This window comes from Vipera berus, assembly GCF_964194415.1.
Source record: "Vipera berus genome assembly, chromosome: 1".
In the NCBI taxonomy this organism is placed as follows: Eukaryota; Metazoa; Chordata; class Lepidosauria; order Squamata; family Viperidae; genus Vipera; species Vipera berus.
This window is the reverse complement of record NC_138202.1, coordinates 196,300,351-196,319,344: the sequence shown is the minus strand read 5'-3', so window position 1 is coordinate 196,319,344 and position 18,994 is coordinate 196,300,351. Positions and strand designations below refer to the sequence as shown.

The following is an 18,994-nucleotide window of genomic DNA, read 5'->3' as shown; positions in this document are numbered from 1 at the left end:
GCCCAAATTCTGATCACAGGACCACAGAGATGCTGCAACGACCTGTAAATTTGGATGCAGTTTATAAGTCCATTCACTGAGCACTATCATAACTTTGAACAGTTGCTGAATGAATGATAAGTCAAGGATTCCTGGTATACTAATTCAAACCATCTTGTCACTTGAAGCAAATTAGGAAGAGTTGTCATTTCAACTGTATGTAGCTATATAGTGCGATCCCTGTATCTAGCAAGTGATAACATTAACACAAAGACACTTCTAACTTATTTAAAAACACAAAATACTTTAGGAATCTCATCTGAAATTTGTATAGGTCGTATTAGCTTGTGGATTTTGTTTACATAATACCGGAATCTAAGAATCTAAGATCATGTTTCTTCTTTTTGTTTAGGAAATGACAAAAGTGTGCCAAGATTCTTGATTAGAGAAGTGGAATTTGAGAAAAGGGATCTAACTAGGCTCATGTTTTCGCCTGATCAAGAAAATCATCCATCAAAAGCACCAGTGAAATATGGTGAACTGATTGTGTTGGGGTAAGTATTCTGACATCAGAACTTCTAAAACTGCCGGCCTGCAGGCCAGATGCATCATGATGAAACCGCATCCACCTCATTGCTGGTAATGGAAAAAAGTCACGATACATTGCGACACGTCATGTGATGTTTTGCATGTTTGACACCCCTGCTCTAAAACAACAGTTTTAGTTAATCCTGCAAACCAAAGTGTTTTTTCTGATTTTCTTTGTTGCCTTGGAGTGTGATTCTCTAAAACAGACATGTTAAACACAAGAGCATCTTTGTTGCTCTTCTCTGCACTCTTTCTAGAGTCTCAACATCTTTTTTACATTGTGGTGACCAAAACCGGATGCAGTATTCCAAGTGTGGCCTTACCAAGGCATTGTAAAGTGGTATTAATACTTCGCGTGATCTTGATTCCATTCTTCTGTTAATGCAGCATAGCAGTGTGTTGGCTTTTTTGGCAGCTGCAGCACACTGCTGGCTCATATTTAAGTGATTGTCCACTAGGACTCTGAGATCCCTCTCACAGTTACTACTATTGAGCAAGGTACCCCCTATACCAGACATGTGAAACACAAGGCCCGGGGGCCAGATCTGGCCCGTGAAGTGGTTTCATGCGGCCCGCGAAGCCATCCTGGAAACAGTGAAGGAACGGCCCCCACTGCCTTGGCCCTGGCCCAGAGACCCTCCTTCTGCCAGAGACCCTCAGATCTGTCCCACTCCTGCCCAGGCCCCCATAGGCACCCTTGATGTGAACGATGTAGAGCTGGCCACGCCCACCCAGTAGGCCATTCACACACTAGCCACGCCCACCCAGTAGGCCACGCCCACCCAGGCCACACCCACCCGGCCTCATGAGGGCAACCGCAATGCTGATGCGGCCCTCAATGAAATTGAGTTTGACACCCCTGCTCTAAAACATGGCAGTTCTTTGAGGTGCAGCTTGTTTTAGCATCCTGATTTCAGACTCACATTAGCATCAGTCTGAAATGTTCCAACATTAGCATCAGAGGCATTAAGTTTAGGTCATACCCACATAGTGTTTTGAGTTGGATGTGATGCAGCCAAACATTTCTAAGCTTTATCAAATTTCACTAAGAGAAATTTGAGTGCAGGTTTTAAGTTTTTTCCCCATGAAATCATTAAGGCTTAACTTTAGAATGGTATTTATACCATTGGTATACTAGTAATACAATAGATTGTGGCTAAACTGCCTGTCAGCAGTTTACCTTTATTCTTTAAATAAAGGTAAAATGAAACAGTGGCTCAATTTCCCCCATTCTACAAATTATACAGGATATATAATGAATGAAAACTAATTGAAAATGATACAGCATTCCTATTACATTAGGCAAATATGTGATTTTGGCATTCATTCTGAACCTGTTTATGATATGTTTTAGGAATGCATAAGACTTTATATTTAGTAGATTTAACAAATTACTCATGTAAAGTATGTAACTTGAAAAGTGTTTATTGGCCCAGAAATTTTTATAATAATGTCATTGGATGTGAACCATCAAAGCAATCTATTTCTGACAAGGCTTTTAGCAAATATTTCATAAGTTGGTTGCTAAATAGGAAAATATAATTGTAATTCTGCAATACAAAGTGCTGTATCATTTTCATATTTGGCTCTTAAATTGATCTATGCACTTCTGACATTTTGTAGTTTGCTTGATTTTTCTTTAGAGACATGTGTTCTTACCATCCATTATGGACATGTTCAAAAAGTATCATGCATACTGCAGTAATATTTTAAAATATTTAGAAAGTTATACTTTATTTCTAAAATCTTCAGTTTTGCAGCATTATGTACAAATTAATTCAGAGCCTTTATCACCTGATAACCCTCCCATCTCTCTAATTCTTCCTGCACTGTTTTCTACAGATATAATGGCTCCCTGCCAAATGGAGATAGAGGAAGAAGAAAAAGCAGGTTTGCTTTATTTAAAAGACCTAAAGCAAATGGGGTGAAACCTAGTACAGTGCATATTGCCTGTACACCTCAGGCAGCCAAGGTAAGCTTGATTAATGAGGTACCATCAGTAATAGCAGACTTTTTTTTTCTTCATCTACCACTCTAAATTAACAGCAGTTTCTATCAATGAAATTGTATTGTGTGTGATTTAAGATGGTATCAGGCAGACATTATGTTGAAGCTGATCGTGGATGGTTGTTTGGGGTGAAGATGTTGTGGTCGGATGATGATGGATAAATGGATATATAATTGCTAAGTGCAGTGAGTTACCGGTAATAGAAATTCATCTTTAATTGTGTACCCTGCCTAATATTGTAGAACAGGCAGAGTTTACTCTTAGGAAAAGAGTATTCTTTGGAAAATTGCCGAGACCAGAACTAGGTCATCTTAAACCAGTGTTTTTCTACCTTAGCAACTTTAAGATATGTGGACTTCAACTCCCAGAAAGCCACACATCTTAAAGTTGCTAAGATTAAGAAACACTGTCTTTAAACAGTTCTCTCTGTCTTTTCTGATGCTGGGGTTGATAGGCAGACTGTGATCAAACTTCTGGAATGCTGATAGCAAGTAAGCCCATTTTTAACTGCTGACCGAGTACATATTGCATTTTAATTTCACTGTACCTTTCTGTTTATTGTGATTAAATTATGCCTAATTCCTGCCCGTTTCTTTGCTTCCTTTTCTTCACGAAGAGCAATTTAACTTTTGTTGAGTATGGTTTATCATATTGTTCAACCTCAAAAGCAGTGGTTAAACAGTTTTAAGCCATGGCTTATTAAGATAGCTTCTTGTAATACAGCATACTTTATTAAGCAGTTTAGGTTTTGCATGCCATGTCTAAATATTACATGAGGGATGTCAGACTGTACGTGAATAGGGGAGGGAGAAGTGTGTAAGTCTTGAAGGCCAGTGTAGGTAATAAATAATAAATACGATCATGTCTGCAAACTAGAATAGTTCAGTAATTAGAATTATTTCATATGTAGATAAGAAATATCCCGTTATTAAGAAAAACCTTCATATATATGAATACAGTATGTAAACGTCATATTGGTTGTACTTGGAAGTAACCTTTGCATATACAAGGGCTCACTTTTATTAGCCTTGGCTGCTGAAATCAGGAATGAAGATTATTATTTTGGATAGTGATGTTTAAACTAAGTAAAGATTTGTGTCGTATTTCCCATATAACTTTATTCCTTTATCTTGTTTCTTATTTATTTATCCTAAGTGTTTATGCCATCCCATAATCATAAAAGAGGCATGAATACTAATCTATGGTATACTATAATGGGACTCCAACAATATGAGTACAGTATTAGTGGTAAGAGGAGAAGACATTTTGGATGGGGCAACTCTTCAAAGAAAAGCTCAATGCCATTTGCGAAAGGAGAAGAGTTTACTGGCAAAAGACCCCATCTTCTTACTGCATTTTTCAGACTATAAGCTTGAACTCATAATGGCAGTGACCAGCTATAGATGAATCTGTGGTGGCATCTGACCACCTATAGATGAATCAAGATATCTGCCACAGCCCAAGTTATACAGCTTGAGGCTGTCAGATAGCTATATCTGTGTAGTAGCTCTTTCCCCACTTTGAGGGAATTTCCATTCTCTTTATTTTATAATAACACCTTTTTTGTCTAATTCAGACATGTCAAACACAAGGCCTAGGGGCCGGATCCGGCCCGCGAAGCCATCCTGGAAACAGTGAGGGAACGGCCTCCACTGCCTTGGCCCTGGCCCAGAGACCCTCCTTCTGCCAGAGACCCTCAGATCTGTCCCACTCCAGCCCAGGCCCCCATAGGCACCCTTGATGCGAACGATGTAGAGCTGGCCACGCCCACCCAGTAGGCCATACACACTCTAGCCACGCCCACCCAGTAGGCTACGCCCACCCTGGCCATACCCACCCGGCCCCACCCCTGGTCTAATTAATGTATTGATCACATTTTTAAAAAGCTGTTTAACTTTAAAACCTTCTTTTTACCCCAGTGTTCTGAGAGGCAGTGTTGACCCATCATGTTCAGGGCCTCATCTTTTTGTGCCTCATTTTTGTGACATTTGAATGCCTTGAGGATCTTAATCATTCAATGTGTCTAGGCCAACATATGGCTAATAGTAGCCATGACTAATGGGCTTATCTCATAGCAACATATGTTCTATTGTGAAATATTAAATGGGACCAGTTGGGACTGTTTTCTTGAATACATCAGTCATGCATTAAAAAAAAGTTTCTCTACAGTTCATTGTTTTGAAGTGACACACCTGCACATAATTAGCATCAGTAAGTTCTGAGTTTCAGTAAGCATAACAAGAGGCCAGTAATACTAATTTCAAATCCAAGCTTTGCATATGGTTCTGGACTGAGAAATAATAAAGGGTCTTTATAGCAGCTTCTGAAAGAGCTGGCACTCAAAGCACAAGAATACATGTAAATGGCATGCAACCTGTTTGTAATTCACTTTCCTTTGTTTATGTCACAGAATTCTGTTTGGAGATGGTAATGCCATAGCATTTCCTCCATAGCTGAATAAAATATGCTCATTGTAATTTATTTCATGATCCATGGTTTTCAGGGAACTTACTTTGGAGTCTGAATCCTGATACCCTTCATTGGTTTTCCTCAATTTGGTGCCTTCCGGCTATACATAGGTTGTTGAGCCTTGTAAGGATTTTGGTACATGAGAATTGCACACATTGCACACTTTGTAAATTCCTCTGTGATTTGCAAAACATGATCCTTCCTTGGATAGTTTGCACACTATACATTAAGTTTAAAAACAGGTGCCTATCACATTAAGTTTTGGCATGATGTATGGGCTTCTCAGGATACCATAGTCAGTGATTCAAAATCAGCAAAATGAAGGGTTATAATGCAGAAGACTGAACTCAATTTGCTTTGGGCTGTCAATACTGTGAACTTCAAAATAACCAATATGTGCTTGACTTGCCAGAAGTGGGTGGCAATAATGTAGTGAATAATATCACAGCTAGTGGCCATGTGGCAGGAGTGAGATTGATGATAGTCATATTGCAGGGCAACAATTTATGAGTGACTGCTTCACAGCATGAGAAATGGGGAGAGACCAAAATACTTAGGCTAGATGGCATTAGTAACAACCATAACATGCTTAGCAGAATTGCTCAGAACAGCTGCCTTTATGACGGAAAAGTGAGGGAGTGAGTCATGCAAAGAATGACTGGTTTTGTTACATTACAAAAGAATAGCAGCCATAAAAAGCTGAGGGTTAGCTGTGAGAGAAGATGATCCTTAAAAGTTTTCTTCCAAGAAGCTGCCACAACTCCCTGATTGTGCATCTTCTTAAATATCACAGTGCATCTTCTTAAATATCACAGTTGGATGGAGAGAGGGGGGGGAGAGAGATTGTGTGTGTGTGTGTGTGTGTGTGTGTGTGTGGATTTTTATAGTAATTAAAGGATTACTATAAATAATAAATAATTACTAATAAAATAAAGATTTTATTTTATTTTATGGAGTGAAATAATATGTTCAGGTGTATCTTAACTAGGGGAAGTAGATCAGATAGGAGTAAATTTACCATGCCAAATCATGAATTATTTCACCTAGTAGGACTGTACTCTACTGTAATGTTTTACTAATCAATATATTTTATGGATTTTTATTGCTGAAATAGCCCCTTTTCCCTTTTTACTAGGCAATAAGCAACAAGGACCAGCACAGTATATCTTATACCTTGTCTCGAGTGCAAACAGTGGTGGTTGAGTATACCCATGACAGCAACACTGATATGTTTCAGGTACTGTATGTAAAGTATTTGTGTACTGGGAATCCTATAAATTGATGAATAATGTGGATAAAACTGCACAAATGTATATTGGAAACATAACATTGTGGTTATACTAATAGGAAATAAAGAGTTTTACTTCATTGTTCGGGCCACTGATAAAACTTCCACAACTCTATTCCCCTGAACTAGAGTAAAAAGATCTGGGGATTTAAGATTAGGAATGGCTGGTAGAAACAGGAAGGAAGTGCTTCCTGATCATTTTTATTACAAACATCCACCTAGTAAAACATTTTTGAGAACTCTTGTTTTGATCTTCTTTATCTATGCTCCGTCTACATTTTCTGTTAACATACTCAACTCGGAGTAAACTTTAGCCCTACAACAAGTAGCAACTTGCTGTCTAAATATATATATCTGAGTGAGAAAGGGAGAACAAACTTCATCCCTGGTCCAACACTTTGAAGCCACGGGACATGAAATTGATTTTAAAAAAACCAAAACTATCGCCAAAATTGAACATTTTAACAACAGAATAATCAGAGAAGCCATTGAGATAGAAAAACGCCCCCACAGCATGAACAAACGAGATGATACCTCTTGCCTACCAGCCATTTGGAAACCCGCCTTGATTGACAGACGAGTCCCAACCACCAAGAATGATACCAGACCCAAACTCATGATAACATCACATGACATCACCACCACACAACCATTCAAAAAGCAAATCCGAACCCACAATGATAATGAGGCACAACCACAAAACAGAAACCTAACTACAGCTGCAACATCAGCCACTTTAAACCCCTCCAAACCACACAATAAGCAAACTGACACCCACTATAAAAACATGGCACCACCACAAACACGAAGCCGAACAAAAGCAGCACAACTCACCAGCTCAGGTCTAAGGCTTGCAGCTGAGACCAGCCCATCCACTCAAAACACACCCCCACCCAATCAGAACACACCCACCATTCAAAACACACTCCCACCCAATCAGAACACACCTAATTCCCCACCCAATCAGAGCACACCTCCACCCACAGAACACACCCCCTCTGGCAGTTTAAAAAAGAGGAACAAACAGCCACTACCACATGCTTCTCCCAGAAGAAGGAAGCTGAAGCCACCAGCCTGAGGATGACGGATGGGATTCCGTCGAAACGTTGCTCCTACACCTTCAATTTTACGTGGGGAAAAACCCGAATAACCAAAGATCCACATACAAACACCCGCAAAAACCTCAGAAAACATATATATATATTACTAGATATATATACTAGAAAATATATATATATATTACTAGATTTTAAATAATAGACTCCAACATTGTTCTAGTTGGATAAAACATATCTCTGATCCAAAATTTGATTAATAGTTTTCACATAATATATTCACATAATACATTCCTCATGCATATTATTTCTTTTGGATTCTTTATTACATTCTTTATTACTTTCTCTTTCTAGTGCTTCCCCCCCCCCATACTTTCCCAGATGTTGCAATTTACATTTAAACAGTCTTTTAAAATCAGTTTCCAGAAAATTAGCTGTGTTTTAGTAAAGTATAGAGTCATCTTAGATTGTACTGTCATGGCAAGAATCTGCAGAGGTTCCTAATTTTGTCAGCTATGAAGGCCCCTAGTGTAAAGATACGTTATTTAGGAATTAGCTGTTTACTAACTCCATCTAACTTAATGTTATAAACACATTTTCTTGTGCTCAGTGTTTAGTTTTGAAGTACTGTATACCATTGCTTAATAAAATATACCATGTAAAGTATAAACTGGTAAACATTTTCCTGAAATCGATCGCTTCAGCCTTCAACATATTCATCTATTCCCATGGTTTAAAAAAAATCCTTGCATATAGAATAGTAGCAAAAGGAGGACTTTACTTAGCTTTACTTGACTAAGCATAGTCATTTTTTATGCGTAAGGAACTTGAGCAATGTAAGCAAGCCATGTAACACAACCCAAAGCAATATATTTACTAAAAACAAATATCCACTTGAATCTTTTTGATTGTATTGCTGAGGCTATGCAGGTAAGAGCTGAATTTTATAGCAGAGAACTTACCCAAAAGTTCTAATAGTTAATATTTCTAATAGTTCTAATAGTCTAATATTTCCAACTTCTTCTTGGTGATCGTGAAAGTGAAAGGCAACAGTTTACAAACAGTATAGTTAATTCAAGTCCTTGTGAATTATAAAGAATGCCCCCTTGTTCCTTTCAAGTTATTAATTATATTAGACTATTTAAACAACTTATTGGCAACAACACTAACAATGGAATAAGGACATAAGTTAGCTTTAATTCACAAGAACTGAATTAGTTACACTGAAATAAGTTCTGCTTTGCTTCATTCTTGTGATCTCTCTTTGAAGGCACATGATTTGGTTTTGGATTGAAAAGTGATAGTTCCCTTATCACGTGGAGTTTTTCTGAGTTTAGCCAAGAAAAATAAGCTATTCTTAGGCTGTTGTTTTTAGTCAGAAAGGTTGTTTTTACCTTGCATTATATAGTGTGCATATGTTCTCTGTGTATACTATCTAAAGCAGAGATGTCAAACTCGAGACGTCACATGATGTCACGCAACATATCGGGACGTTTTTGCCATTGCTGGCAATGGGGTGGGCGCGGCTTCTGGATGACGTGTCCAGCCCGCGGGCCGGCAGTTTGACACCGTTGATCTAAAGAATAGTGGTGCAATGAGGTAATTTTAAATTCCAAATATATTGAATTTGATAAGGTAGTGTGTTAGGCCAGAGGTATCAAACATTCAAAGGCCACATGTGGCTCACAGCTCTTCTGAGTGGGGTGCAAGCCAGATTAAAATGTATTTGGGCAATATTTAACAAAATAAAGCAAAACATACTTAGTATTACATTTTAAAACTAAATAATAAATTTATAGGGACGCGGTGGCTCAGTGGGTTAGGACGCTGAGCTTGTCAATCAGAAGGTCAGCAGTTTGGCGGGTTGAATCCCAAGTGCCGCATAACAGAGTGAGCGCCTGTTACTCGTCCCAGCTTCTGCCAACCTAGCAGTTCAAAAGCACGTAAAAATGCAAGTCGAAAAATAGGGACCACTGCGGTGGGAAGGTAACAGCGTTCCGTGCGCCTTTGGCGTCTAGTCATGCCGGCCACATGACCACGGAGACATCCTCAGACAAGCGCTGGCTCTTCGGCTTTGAAACGGAGATGAGCACCGGCCCCTAGAGTCAGAAACAACTAGCACGCATGTGCGGGAGAACCTTTACCTTTACCTAATAATAAATTTAGTCACCAACCACCATAAAACCTTTTTTTTATATAAAGTGAACTTAGAGTTCTGCATAGGTTTTGTTGCCTCAGTTTAGCTGGAGCCCTGGCGATTGCTTGCTGCTGCCACAGCACAGATGACCCAAAGCTCAATGTGATACGAGTTCCCTCTCAGTTTCGCTGCAGCAGTGCTGCTGGAGTTATTAAACTAGGCAGTGAGCTTGTGTTTTTTCACCAGGACTGCAGGCAGGAAGCCCTGCAGTGGTAACTGGCCTGCTCTGGACCTGCCTCTGCAAAACAGGTTGAATTCTGTGGGCTCCTTGAGGCTCTCTGAATTTGTTTTCCTGCAGACATTTCCCTTCTACTTGCAATTTTTAAAAAAAACCTTCCAAAACTGGTAAAGTGTGCTTCTGAGTGTAATTCAAGGTGTTGGTAGATACCTTTATGGCTTAGGACCAGGTTACTTACCGGGCAATCTCTCTCAGGTTGTTTCTACCATCCCACCTGGTCCAACAAGAGGGGCAGGAGTGTCAGCTGACATGGGCCAGGAGGAGGGATTTTTCTGCTGTGAAATAGGATCATCATTCCATCTGAGGTTCGGTTAGCCCTGACCCTCTTGTCCTTTCATAAGTCCCTCCAAAACAGGTTGAAATTTATTTTAATCCAGCCTCCAAAAAAAGGTTTAATTAATATCTATTGATATGACCGTGATTGTTGTCCACTTTATTAAAAAAATAAAGTTGTTGTTGTTGTTGTTGTTGTTGTTGTTGTATTATTATTATTATTATTATTATTATTATTATTATTATTATTATTATTATTATATTTGTATACCGCCCTTCTCCCAAAGGACTCAGGGCGGTGAACAGGGCACATATAAAAAATACAGGATACAAAAATTAAAAAGAATTAAATAGTAGCCCAGCTAAAACAATCGATAACAATATAAAAATCCCCATTAAAACCCCAACATATCCCCATCAGGCCAGGCCGGCTTGTTCAAATAGATGGGTCTTCAGACCGCGTCGGAAGGAGCGAAGGTCTGGAGCTCGACCGGCAGCTGATTCCATAAAGCCGGAGCGCCCACAGAGAAGGCCCTCCCCCTGGGGGCCACCAGCCGACATTCTCTGACCGGAGGCATCCTGAGGAGGCCCTCTCTGTGGGAACGCACAGGGCGGAGGGAAGTTGACACCGGCAGCAGGTGGTCCCCGAGGTACTCCGGACCCATGCCATGTAGGGCCTTAAAAACCATTACCAAAACCTTGAATCTCACCCGGAAGACAACTGGCAACCAATGCAGCTCGCGGAGCAAAGGTGTAACATGGGAGTACCGGGAGACTCCCAAGACAACTCTCGCGGCTGCATTCTGTACCAGCTGGAGCCTCCGAGTGGTCTTCAAGGGAAGCCCCATGTAGAGAGCATTGCAGTAGTCCAGACGAGAGGTCACGAGCACATGAGTGACCGTACACAGGGCATCCCGGTCTAGATAGGGCCGCAACTGGTGCACCAGGCGAACCTGGGCGAAAGCCCCCCTAGTCACAGCTACTATATGATCTTCCAGAGTGAGCCGCGAATCTAGGAGGACTCCCAAGTTGCGAGCCCTATCTACGGGGGGTAAAAACTCACCCCCCATAGAGAGAGGTGGAATATTCTGAATATCCCGGGATGCCGGAATGCACAGCCACTCAGTCTTGTCAGGGTTGAGCTGAAGTCTTTTCCTCCCCATCCAGACCTGAACCGCCTCCAGGCAACGGGACATCACGTCGAGGGCATCACTGGGGTGGTTTAGGGTCGAAATGAAAAGCTGGGTATCATCAGCGTACTGATGATACCCAACTCCAAAACCACGAATGATCTCACCCAGCAGTTTCGTGTAGATGTTGAACAGGAGAGGCGAGAGGACCGACCCCTGAGGAACTCCACAAATGAGAGACCTTGGGGTCGACCTCTGCCCTCCTGCCAACACCGACTGCGAACGTCCCAGGAGATAGGAGGAGAACCATCGAAGAACTGTGCCTCCCACTCCCAGTCCCCTGAGACGCAGCAGCAGGATACCATGGTCGATGGTATCGAAAGCCGCCGAGAGGTCTAATAGGACTAGGACAGAGGAATATCCCCTGTCCCGAGCCCTCCAGAGATCATTCACCAGAGCGACCAATGCCGTCTCCGTGCTGTACCCGGGCCTGAAACCCGATTGGCACGGGTCTAGATAATCCGCTTCATCCAGGACCAGAGGGAGCTGATGCGCCACCACACTCTCAACAACCTTCGCAAGAAAGCGAAGGTTGGAGACCGGACGGAAGTTATTTAACACAGCTGGGTCCAAGGCAGGCTTCTTGAGGAGAGGTCTCACCACCGCCTCCTTCAAGACGGCGGGGAAATTACCCTCACTCAAGGAAGCAGATATAACCGCCTGGAACCAGCCTCGTGTCCCCTCCCGAGCTGCATAAACCAGCCAGGAAGGGCACGGGTCCAATAAACATGTGGTGGAGCTCAACCTCCCCATAATCCTGTCCACTTCCTCAGGGGTCACAGAATCAAACTCCTCCCAGATAACATCAACAAGACCGCCCGTGTCCTGATCGTCAGACTCTGCCCAGTTGGAGTCCAGACCCGTCCGAATCCGAGCGATTTTATCCAACAGATGTTGACTAAATTCCTCAGCACGACCCTGCAAGGGTTCCTCCCTCACCTCCTGATTAAGGAGGGAGCGGGTCACCCTAAACAGGGCGGCCGGGCGATTATCTGCGGACACGATGAGGGCGGAGAAGTAATTAGACCTCGCCGCCCTCATCGCTGCGAGATAAGACCTAATGTGGGTTCTTTGTCGCAACCGGTCGGATTCGGATCGGCTGGACCTCCAACGGCTCTCTAGGCCCCGTCTCCGACGCTTCTAGGCCCCGTCTCCTCCTTATATAATTTCCGAATACATGCAGAGAAGAAAGAATGAGGGAATTGAAATAGAGGGGGCAATCTAAATGCTTTTTAGGTAATGCCTTGCTTTTTTTTATTTTCTTACGATACCAAATTCAAGAAAAGAAAGAAATTGAAATGTTTACAAAATTATGGATTGCAGCTACCAGTGACTAGTGAGTTTATATTATAATCTTGAAAGATGTATGTGTGGAGCCAGTTGGTGTAGTGGTTAAGGTGTCAGACTAGAAACCAGAAGACAGTGAAGTTAGTCCTACCTTGGGCACAAAGCCAGCTGGGTGACTTTGAGGCAATCAATTCTCTAACCAGTAGAGGAGGAAAAAACCTGCCAAGTCATTTCTGAAAAGTGCTGCCAAGAAAAGTGGAGAGAACAGTTGCCAGGAGTCCAAAATTGAGAAAAGCTGCAAAAAAGTAATATTTTCCATGCACAATTAGAGGGGATAAGTAGGAGTATAAGGTGTGGAGATGGGTTTTGTGATAATTTGGCAATAGGAAGCTGGGAGGAACCTCAGAGTTCGGTGGTAGAGATACACACACATTGAAAAAACTGTCAAACTTGTATTGTTTCTTTTTTACATATTAACTATATCTAGTTCCTATCTGATGTTTATATGTTGATGTATTAATAAAAAGAAATATATAAATTTGGTTTTCTAAGTCAGCATATGGTCTGCAGCTGTGGTGGGATTCAAATATGTGAACAACCAGTTCTCTGTCTAGATGCCGCTTCCGGAAGTCCATTCTGGGCCTGGGCAACAAAAAATTAGCTACCAGTTCTGCTGAAGTGGTGCGAACTGGCTGAATCCCACTACTGGTCTTCAGGAACTTTATGTAATGGCCCCCATTTATATTTGAGCTTGATGTCACTGTGTTAGAGTACAGCCCCCACACTCCTTACCCATGATGATCTATGCTCTGTGGGCTGGAAATTTTACTTCAACACATCTGGAGGACAGCATGTTCATTTATTTTGTTCCGTCATATATTGAAAATTGCGGTTTGCAACTGAAATTATTGTGGATTAGTCTTGGATCACATTAACATATTTTGAAAACTAACAGTGCTTAAAGTTTTCAGCCAAACAGAGTAGAGGCCTCTATAAACTCTATTTAGAGCCCTTTTAGGAATGCAGATGTATATAAAATCTATAAACAAATCCAAAAATGATGAGAAATTTTATGAAAACAATCACCTCACCCAGTTGTGCTGCAAAAGAAAAGTTCTATCAATTTTACTTTTTACTCTGAGGAATGCAAGAATGCTCCAGTGAATACTGGGTGAAAGAATTAATTTTTTGCATTCTTTTAACTGGTTCTTAATGCTAAAATAACAGATGGGTAGTTTTCAGAATATTGGATGTTTGCGATAAGTGTGTATATGAAAGATTAAATTCTGGCTTGATACAAATATTTTAATTACTTTAATAACCAAATCTAAATTCTCTTTATTTTTGCTAGATTGGGAGATCCACAGAAAGTCCTATAGATTTTGTAGTAACGGATACTGTTCCTGGAAGCCCGAGCAATTCAGAGACTCAGTCTGTTCAAAGCACCATCTCAAGGTTTGCCTGCAGGATAATATGTGAACGAAACCCACCTTTCACAGCAAGAATATATGCTGCCGGCTTTGACTCCTCCAAAAATATCTTTCTAGGGGTAAGGGGCTTGTCTCCCTCTACTGCTCAAGGCAAATGTAACTTTTCAGTTTGCTTTCCAAACTTCAAATATTAGTAACTACAAAGCAGTTTTTAGACATTTGTTATCTCCCTCTAGGAAAAAGCTGCCAAGTGGAAAACACCTGATGGACAAATGGATGGATTAACCACGAACGGAGTCCTTGTTATGCATCCACGGAATGGGTTCACCGAAGACTCAAAGCCAGGGGTGTGGAGGGAGATATCTGTATGTGGGAATGTGTTCAGTCTTCGCGAGACAAGATCTGCTCAGCAGAGGGGCAAAATGGTAAGTCTAAGAAGGACCAAGGTTCTCAAGCAGGCCTTGATGACTCCCTGGGAGATGGTGAACAAATTGGAGAAGCAGGGGAGACTTTTTCAACTTGACCCTACAAAGATGGATTATTTAAAGTACTTTGTTCCAGATGTGATGTGAATCCTCCTCCTTTATTAGTTCAGCACAGGAGTTATAAGCTACACTGAAGTGGTTAGCTTGGTTGGGAAGGGTTACTTTGCCTTTTCCCTGTTGGCTGAGTGAGATTTGCACATAGGGGAAGTGCATTGTGTTCTCGCTGGTGGTGTGGAGAAATGCTTCCTTTGGGCTGTGCAGGTGCTGGCACTGTGCAGGAGGCTTTCCCAAATGCACCTACCATATGTGCATCCAGCATAATGGTGATGAAGAGGAGTGGTGTCTCCAGGAAAAAGAATGAGCAATGAAGACAGTGGAGACTGGAAATGGAGGGTAGTACAGCATGCTTGCTTGCAGAGAATCTCCAAAAGCCCTTACCTTTTGCTGATCCACTCCCTTCAAGGATCCCAGGAGCAGAGAGTTACAAGAAGGGTGTTGCTGTCTTGCACGGAGTGTCAGGATCCCAGGCAAAGTTGGGGTAAGGGTGGGGGTTGGTAAGAAATGCATTGGGGGATGAGAATTGCATCTTTGGCTCTTTGTGGCTTCTCTTCCCCTTCTCATTTCTTCCTTGTGTACTGGAAGACAGCCTGAACCAAGAAGCATAATTTAGAATTTTATTTCATTCTTTTAGCGTGCCTTTGTTTTACCACAGCCTCCAGTTTCAGGCAATACCATCTTCCCAAACTGGATTATTGGTGATGGGAGTTTCTACTCCTCCATGTGATGCTCCCTATGGCAGACTGACTTTGCATGCATTGAACCAGAGCCTTATATTGATTGGTACTATTCTGCTTAGACAGGCCACATGGTCTCATTTTAACAATGATGTGGAGCCCAGGGAGAATGATGGCTTGCATGTGAAAAGCTGGATTGCTGACAGATGTCCCGTTTTGTCTGTTCAAGCCAGCAACAGGACTGAGTTCTCACAAGCCTACACTTTTCATGCCTAAGGAGGAACGGCTTATTTGTTAATGTTGTATGCTGCTGTAATCACACTGTAGAATTCTGACAAATAAGGAATGGGATATGGAACCCATTGAGAACTAAACTGATAGCTGGAGCATTCACTACTATGAAATGCAGCTTATTAATTTCATTCATGGAGGGTCCCTCGTGTAATTATTCCCTTACTCTCTTAAGTATAGACCTCTGCAGGGAAGTTTCTAGCTATTTTAATGGTTTCAGTTCTGTTACCTGGTTTCTCCACTATTAGACATGTTATAAAAGTAAAGGTCCCCCCGCACATGCGTGCTAATCGTTTCCAACTCTAGGGGCCAGTGCTCATCTCCGTTTCAAAGCCGAAGAGCCAGCGCTTGTCCGAGGACGTCTCCGTGGTCATGTGGCCAGAATGACTAGACGCCAAAGGCGCACGGAACACTGTTACCTTCCCGCCGTAGTGGTCCCTATTTTTCTACTTGCCTTTTTACGTGCTTTCGAACTGCTAGGTTGGCAGAAGCTGGGACGAGTAACAGGCGCTCACTCTGCTACGTGGCACTCGGGATTCGACCCGCCAAACTGCCGACCTTCTGATCGACAAGCTCAGCGTCCTAACCCACTGAGCCACCGTGTCCCTTCTTTAGACGTGTTAGACATCCACTATTCATTTCCTATGTAAAAGGCACATAAGAACAAAATCAGTGGATTTTTGAAATAAGATTGTTTTGATTTAAAGCTCTGCATATTTCATGGATTCTATATTAATATTCCAGGTTGAAAATGAAACCAACCAACTTCAGGACGGTTCACTGATTGATCTCTGTGGAGCCACACTTTTGTGGCGTACAGCAGAAGGACTTTCACGCACTCCAACAGTGAAGCACTTGGAAGCTCTCAGGCAGGAAATCAATGCAGCCCGGCCTCAATGCCCTGTGGGCTTTAACACATTAGCCTTTCCCAGCATGAAGAGGAAAGATGTTGTTGATGAAAAACAACCCTGGGTTTATCTGAACTGTGGCCATGTGCATGGATACCATAACTGGGGAAATAAAGAAGAGAGAGATGGCAAGGATCGGGAATGTCCAATGTGCCGGTCTGTTGGTCCATATGTGCCTCTCTGGCTTGGATGTGAGGCTGGATTTTATGTGGATGCAGGGCCTCCAACTCATGCATTCAGCCCATGTGGACATGTGTGCTCAGAAAAGACAACAGCCTATTGGTCTCAAATCCCTCTTCCTCATGGTACCCACACTTTTCATGCAGCATGTCCATTCTGTGCACATCAGCTTTCTGGTGAACAAGGCTACATAAGACTTATTTTCCAAGGACCTCTTGATTAATGTACACGTGTTATTCAAGGACTGCATATAAATGCGTAAATTAAGGAATTCTGATTTCAAATGAACTGTTGTCTTAAAATCAACTCTATTTCTTCTCTGGGCTTTGACAGTTTACTTTGAGATGAAGAATACTTTTATTAATATTATCACCATCATTTCAGTGGTTAAGTTCCTCTGTAGATAATGAAAGAAGTTGCTATGTAGAAAAGACTGGTGACGGGTAAGTAGGACAAATGGGAGGTAGTTCCAGCTCATCTTTTTTTTTCTTGTTGTTGTTCTTTTGAGATGGAATTGATAAAAATTATTTGCCTTCATTGTAACGTTTTGAATAACATGCCTTTAATATCTAAACAATCTCTCTCTCTTTTTTTTTGGTAAGTACATATCTGAGGGTAAAAGTGATCAGTTCAGAAGGACATATGTTTACAGCTTGGATGCAAACATGTAAAATAGAGCAATCTGTATATTAACTCCTTTTTATATTTATCTTTACTATGAGTAATTATCCTAGAGGATTTGGATAGAGTAGCAGGGTAGTGTTGTTACATCCATTGATGGGATGTGTAGCTTAGTTCTTGGTGAGAAAAGTTAGAAGGGGACATGGTGAAGGAGCTTTATTTTGTAAAAGTCTAGAACACTATTGAGCTGGTGGCTAAGCAGGAAGTTATAAAAATCAATCAAAAGCATATTGCTTTTATATGCTTTTTAAAAAATCAGATAATACAGATAAACACTTTGGTGTTTCTTTTTCTCTGTCTGATGGAAATGTAACACCTGGTCATATAACATTTACCTGATACTTGGAATATGCAATTTACCCTCAATGAAGTTATTTTTCCCCCCTCTGTGTTAAATATTCTGTGTTCGTTTTGCTTTTAGTTTTTGTTTTGCCTTTTTTCAACTCAGAAGGGTTTATGTTTATTTAAATAATAAAAAAAAATAACCAAGGCATCTGAGGTTGTTGTTTTTCTGCAATATTAGGAAAAGTATATATATAGTCAGCTTCTGTACATTATATTGGTAGCTGACCAGTGTAATGTGTTTTGTTGATATTTTGCAAACTTCCTAAAGTCCTGGGATTAGGATGTAAATAAAATATAAATTGATATAAATAAAGGTAGGTACAGATTTAGAAGCAAGTTGTATTCTGTTCAGTGGGTCTGATTCCAGGTGAGGAAGTAAATTTTATAAAGGAAGCCACATTGTTTATGACATAATCCATCACAAGTTATAATGCAGGCAAGTCCAACCTGCGGGCCGCATATAGCCCCACAAGATTGTAAACATTTATCATATGATTTTTAGCAATATTTGTATATGTTAACTAAAAGATATATTTTATATATGGCCCGAGACAATTTTCTTCACTCAGTGTGGCCCAGGCAAACCAAACGGTTGGACAGCCATGTTATAATATACACATTTTAAGCCAATGCAGCACTAGTAAGGTACCAGGAGCTGCTAAAACCCCATCACATTTTTGTTTGTCTTCTTGTTGAATAATCCCAATATTCACATGATTAAAGAAACGTAAACCATTAGTGTTCTACATAAATGACTGATAGCAGTGAAACACTATCAGAACAAATATATGAGGTTTCTTGAATTTTTCTTTTCACAAGGCTGGCTATTATGCCAGCAGAATAAAAATTATAAGCTTATTTGCTTAATGTCTATTCCTTTTAAATAATTGCAAAGCAATATTAACACCAAACTTACGGAGTACTTTGAGAGACATGGATATTCCCTGCTGAAGAATAAACCACTTTACTTCTATAAAAGGAAGCAAAAATCCTTTTTGGTATCTGAATTCCAAACCCTATAATAAGTTAAATACTAAGCTGAACATAACAGAACATAATGGAAAATATCCCAAATGAGGAATGGGGCTTCTTAGTTCCCCTTTAACTACAGGTGAAACTCGAAAAATTAGAATATCGTGCAAAAGTTCATTTATTTCAGTAATGCAACTTAAAAGGGGAAACTAATATATGAGATAGACTCATTACATGCAAAGCAAGATAGTTTAAGCCGTGATTTGTCATAATTGTGATGATTATGGCGTACAGCTCATGAAAACCCCAAATCCACAATCTTAGAAAATTAGAATATTGTGAAAAGGTGCAATATTCTAGGCTCAAAGTGTCCCACTCTAATCAGCTAATTAAGCC

General features: G+C 40.9%; 1 protein-coding gene across 1 annotated transcript in view; it reads left to right on the top strand.

The window, feature by feature from the left end:
• Positions 1 to 18,158, top strand: part of PELI1 (pellino E3 ubiquitin protein ligase 1) — a 68,590-nt gene extending 50,432 nt beyond the window's left edge. The window contains exons 2-7 of the mRNA XM_081315357.1: positions 392 to 533; positions 2,410 to 2,539; positions 6,180 to 6,281; positions 13,924 to 14,121; positions 14,239 to 14,427; positions 16,257 to 18,158. Of these exons, the coding sequence (XP_081171483.1) occupies positions 463 to 533; positions 2,410 to 2,539; positions 6,180 to 6,281; positions 13,924 to 14,121; positions 14,239 to 14,427; positions 16,257 to 16,823 (1,257 nt within the window). The 5' untranslated portion in view covers positions 392 to 462 and the 3' untranslated portion in view covers positions 16,824 to 18,158. The remainder of the gene's footprint in view (positions 1 to 391; positions 534 to 2,409; positions 2,540 to 6,179; positions 6,282 to 13,923; positions 14,122 to 14,238; positions 14,428 to 16,256) is intronic.
• The last annotated feature ends 836 nt before the right edge of the window (positions 18,159 to 18,994 follow it).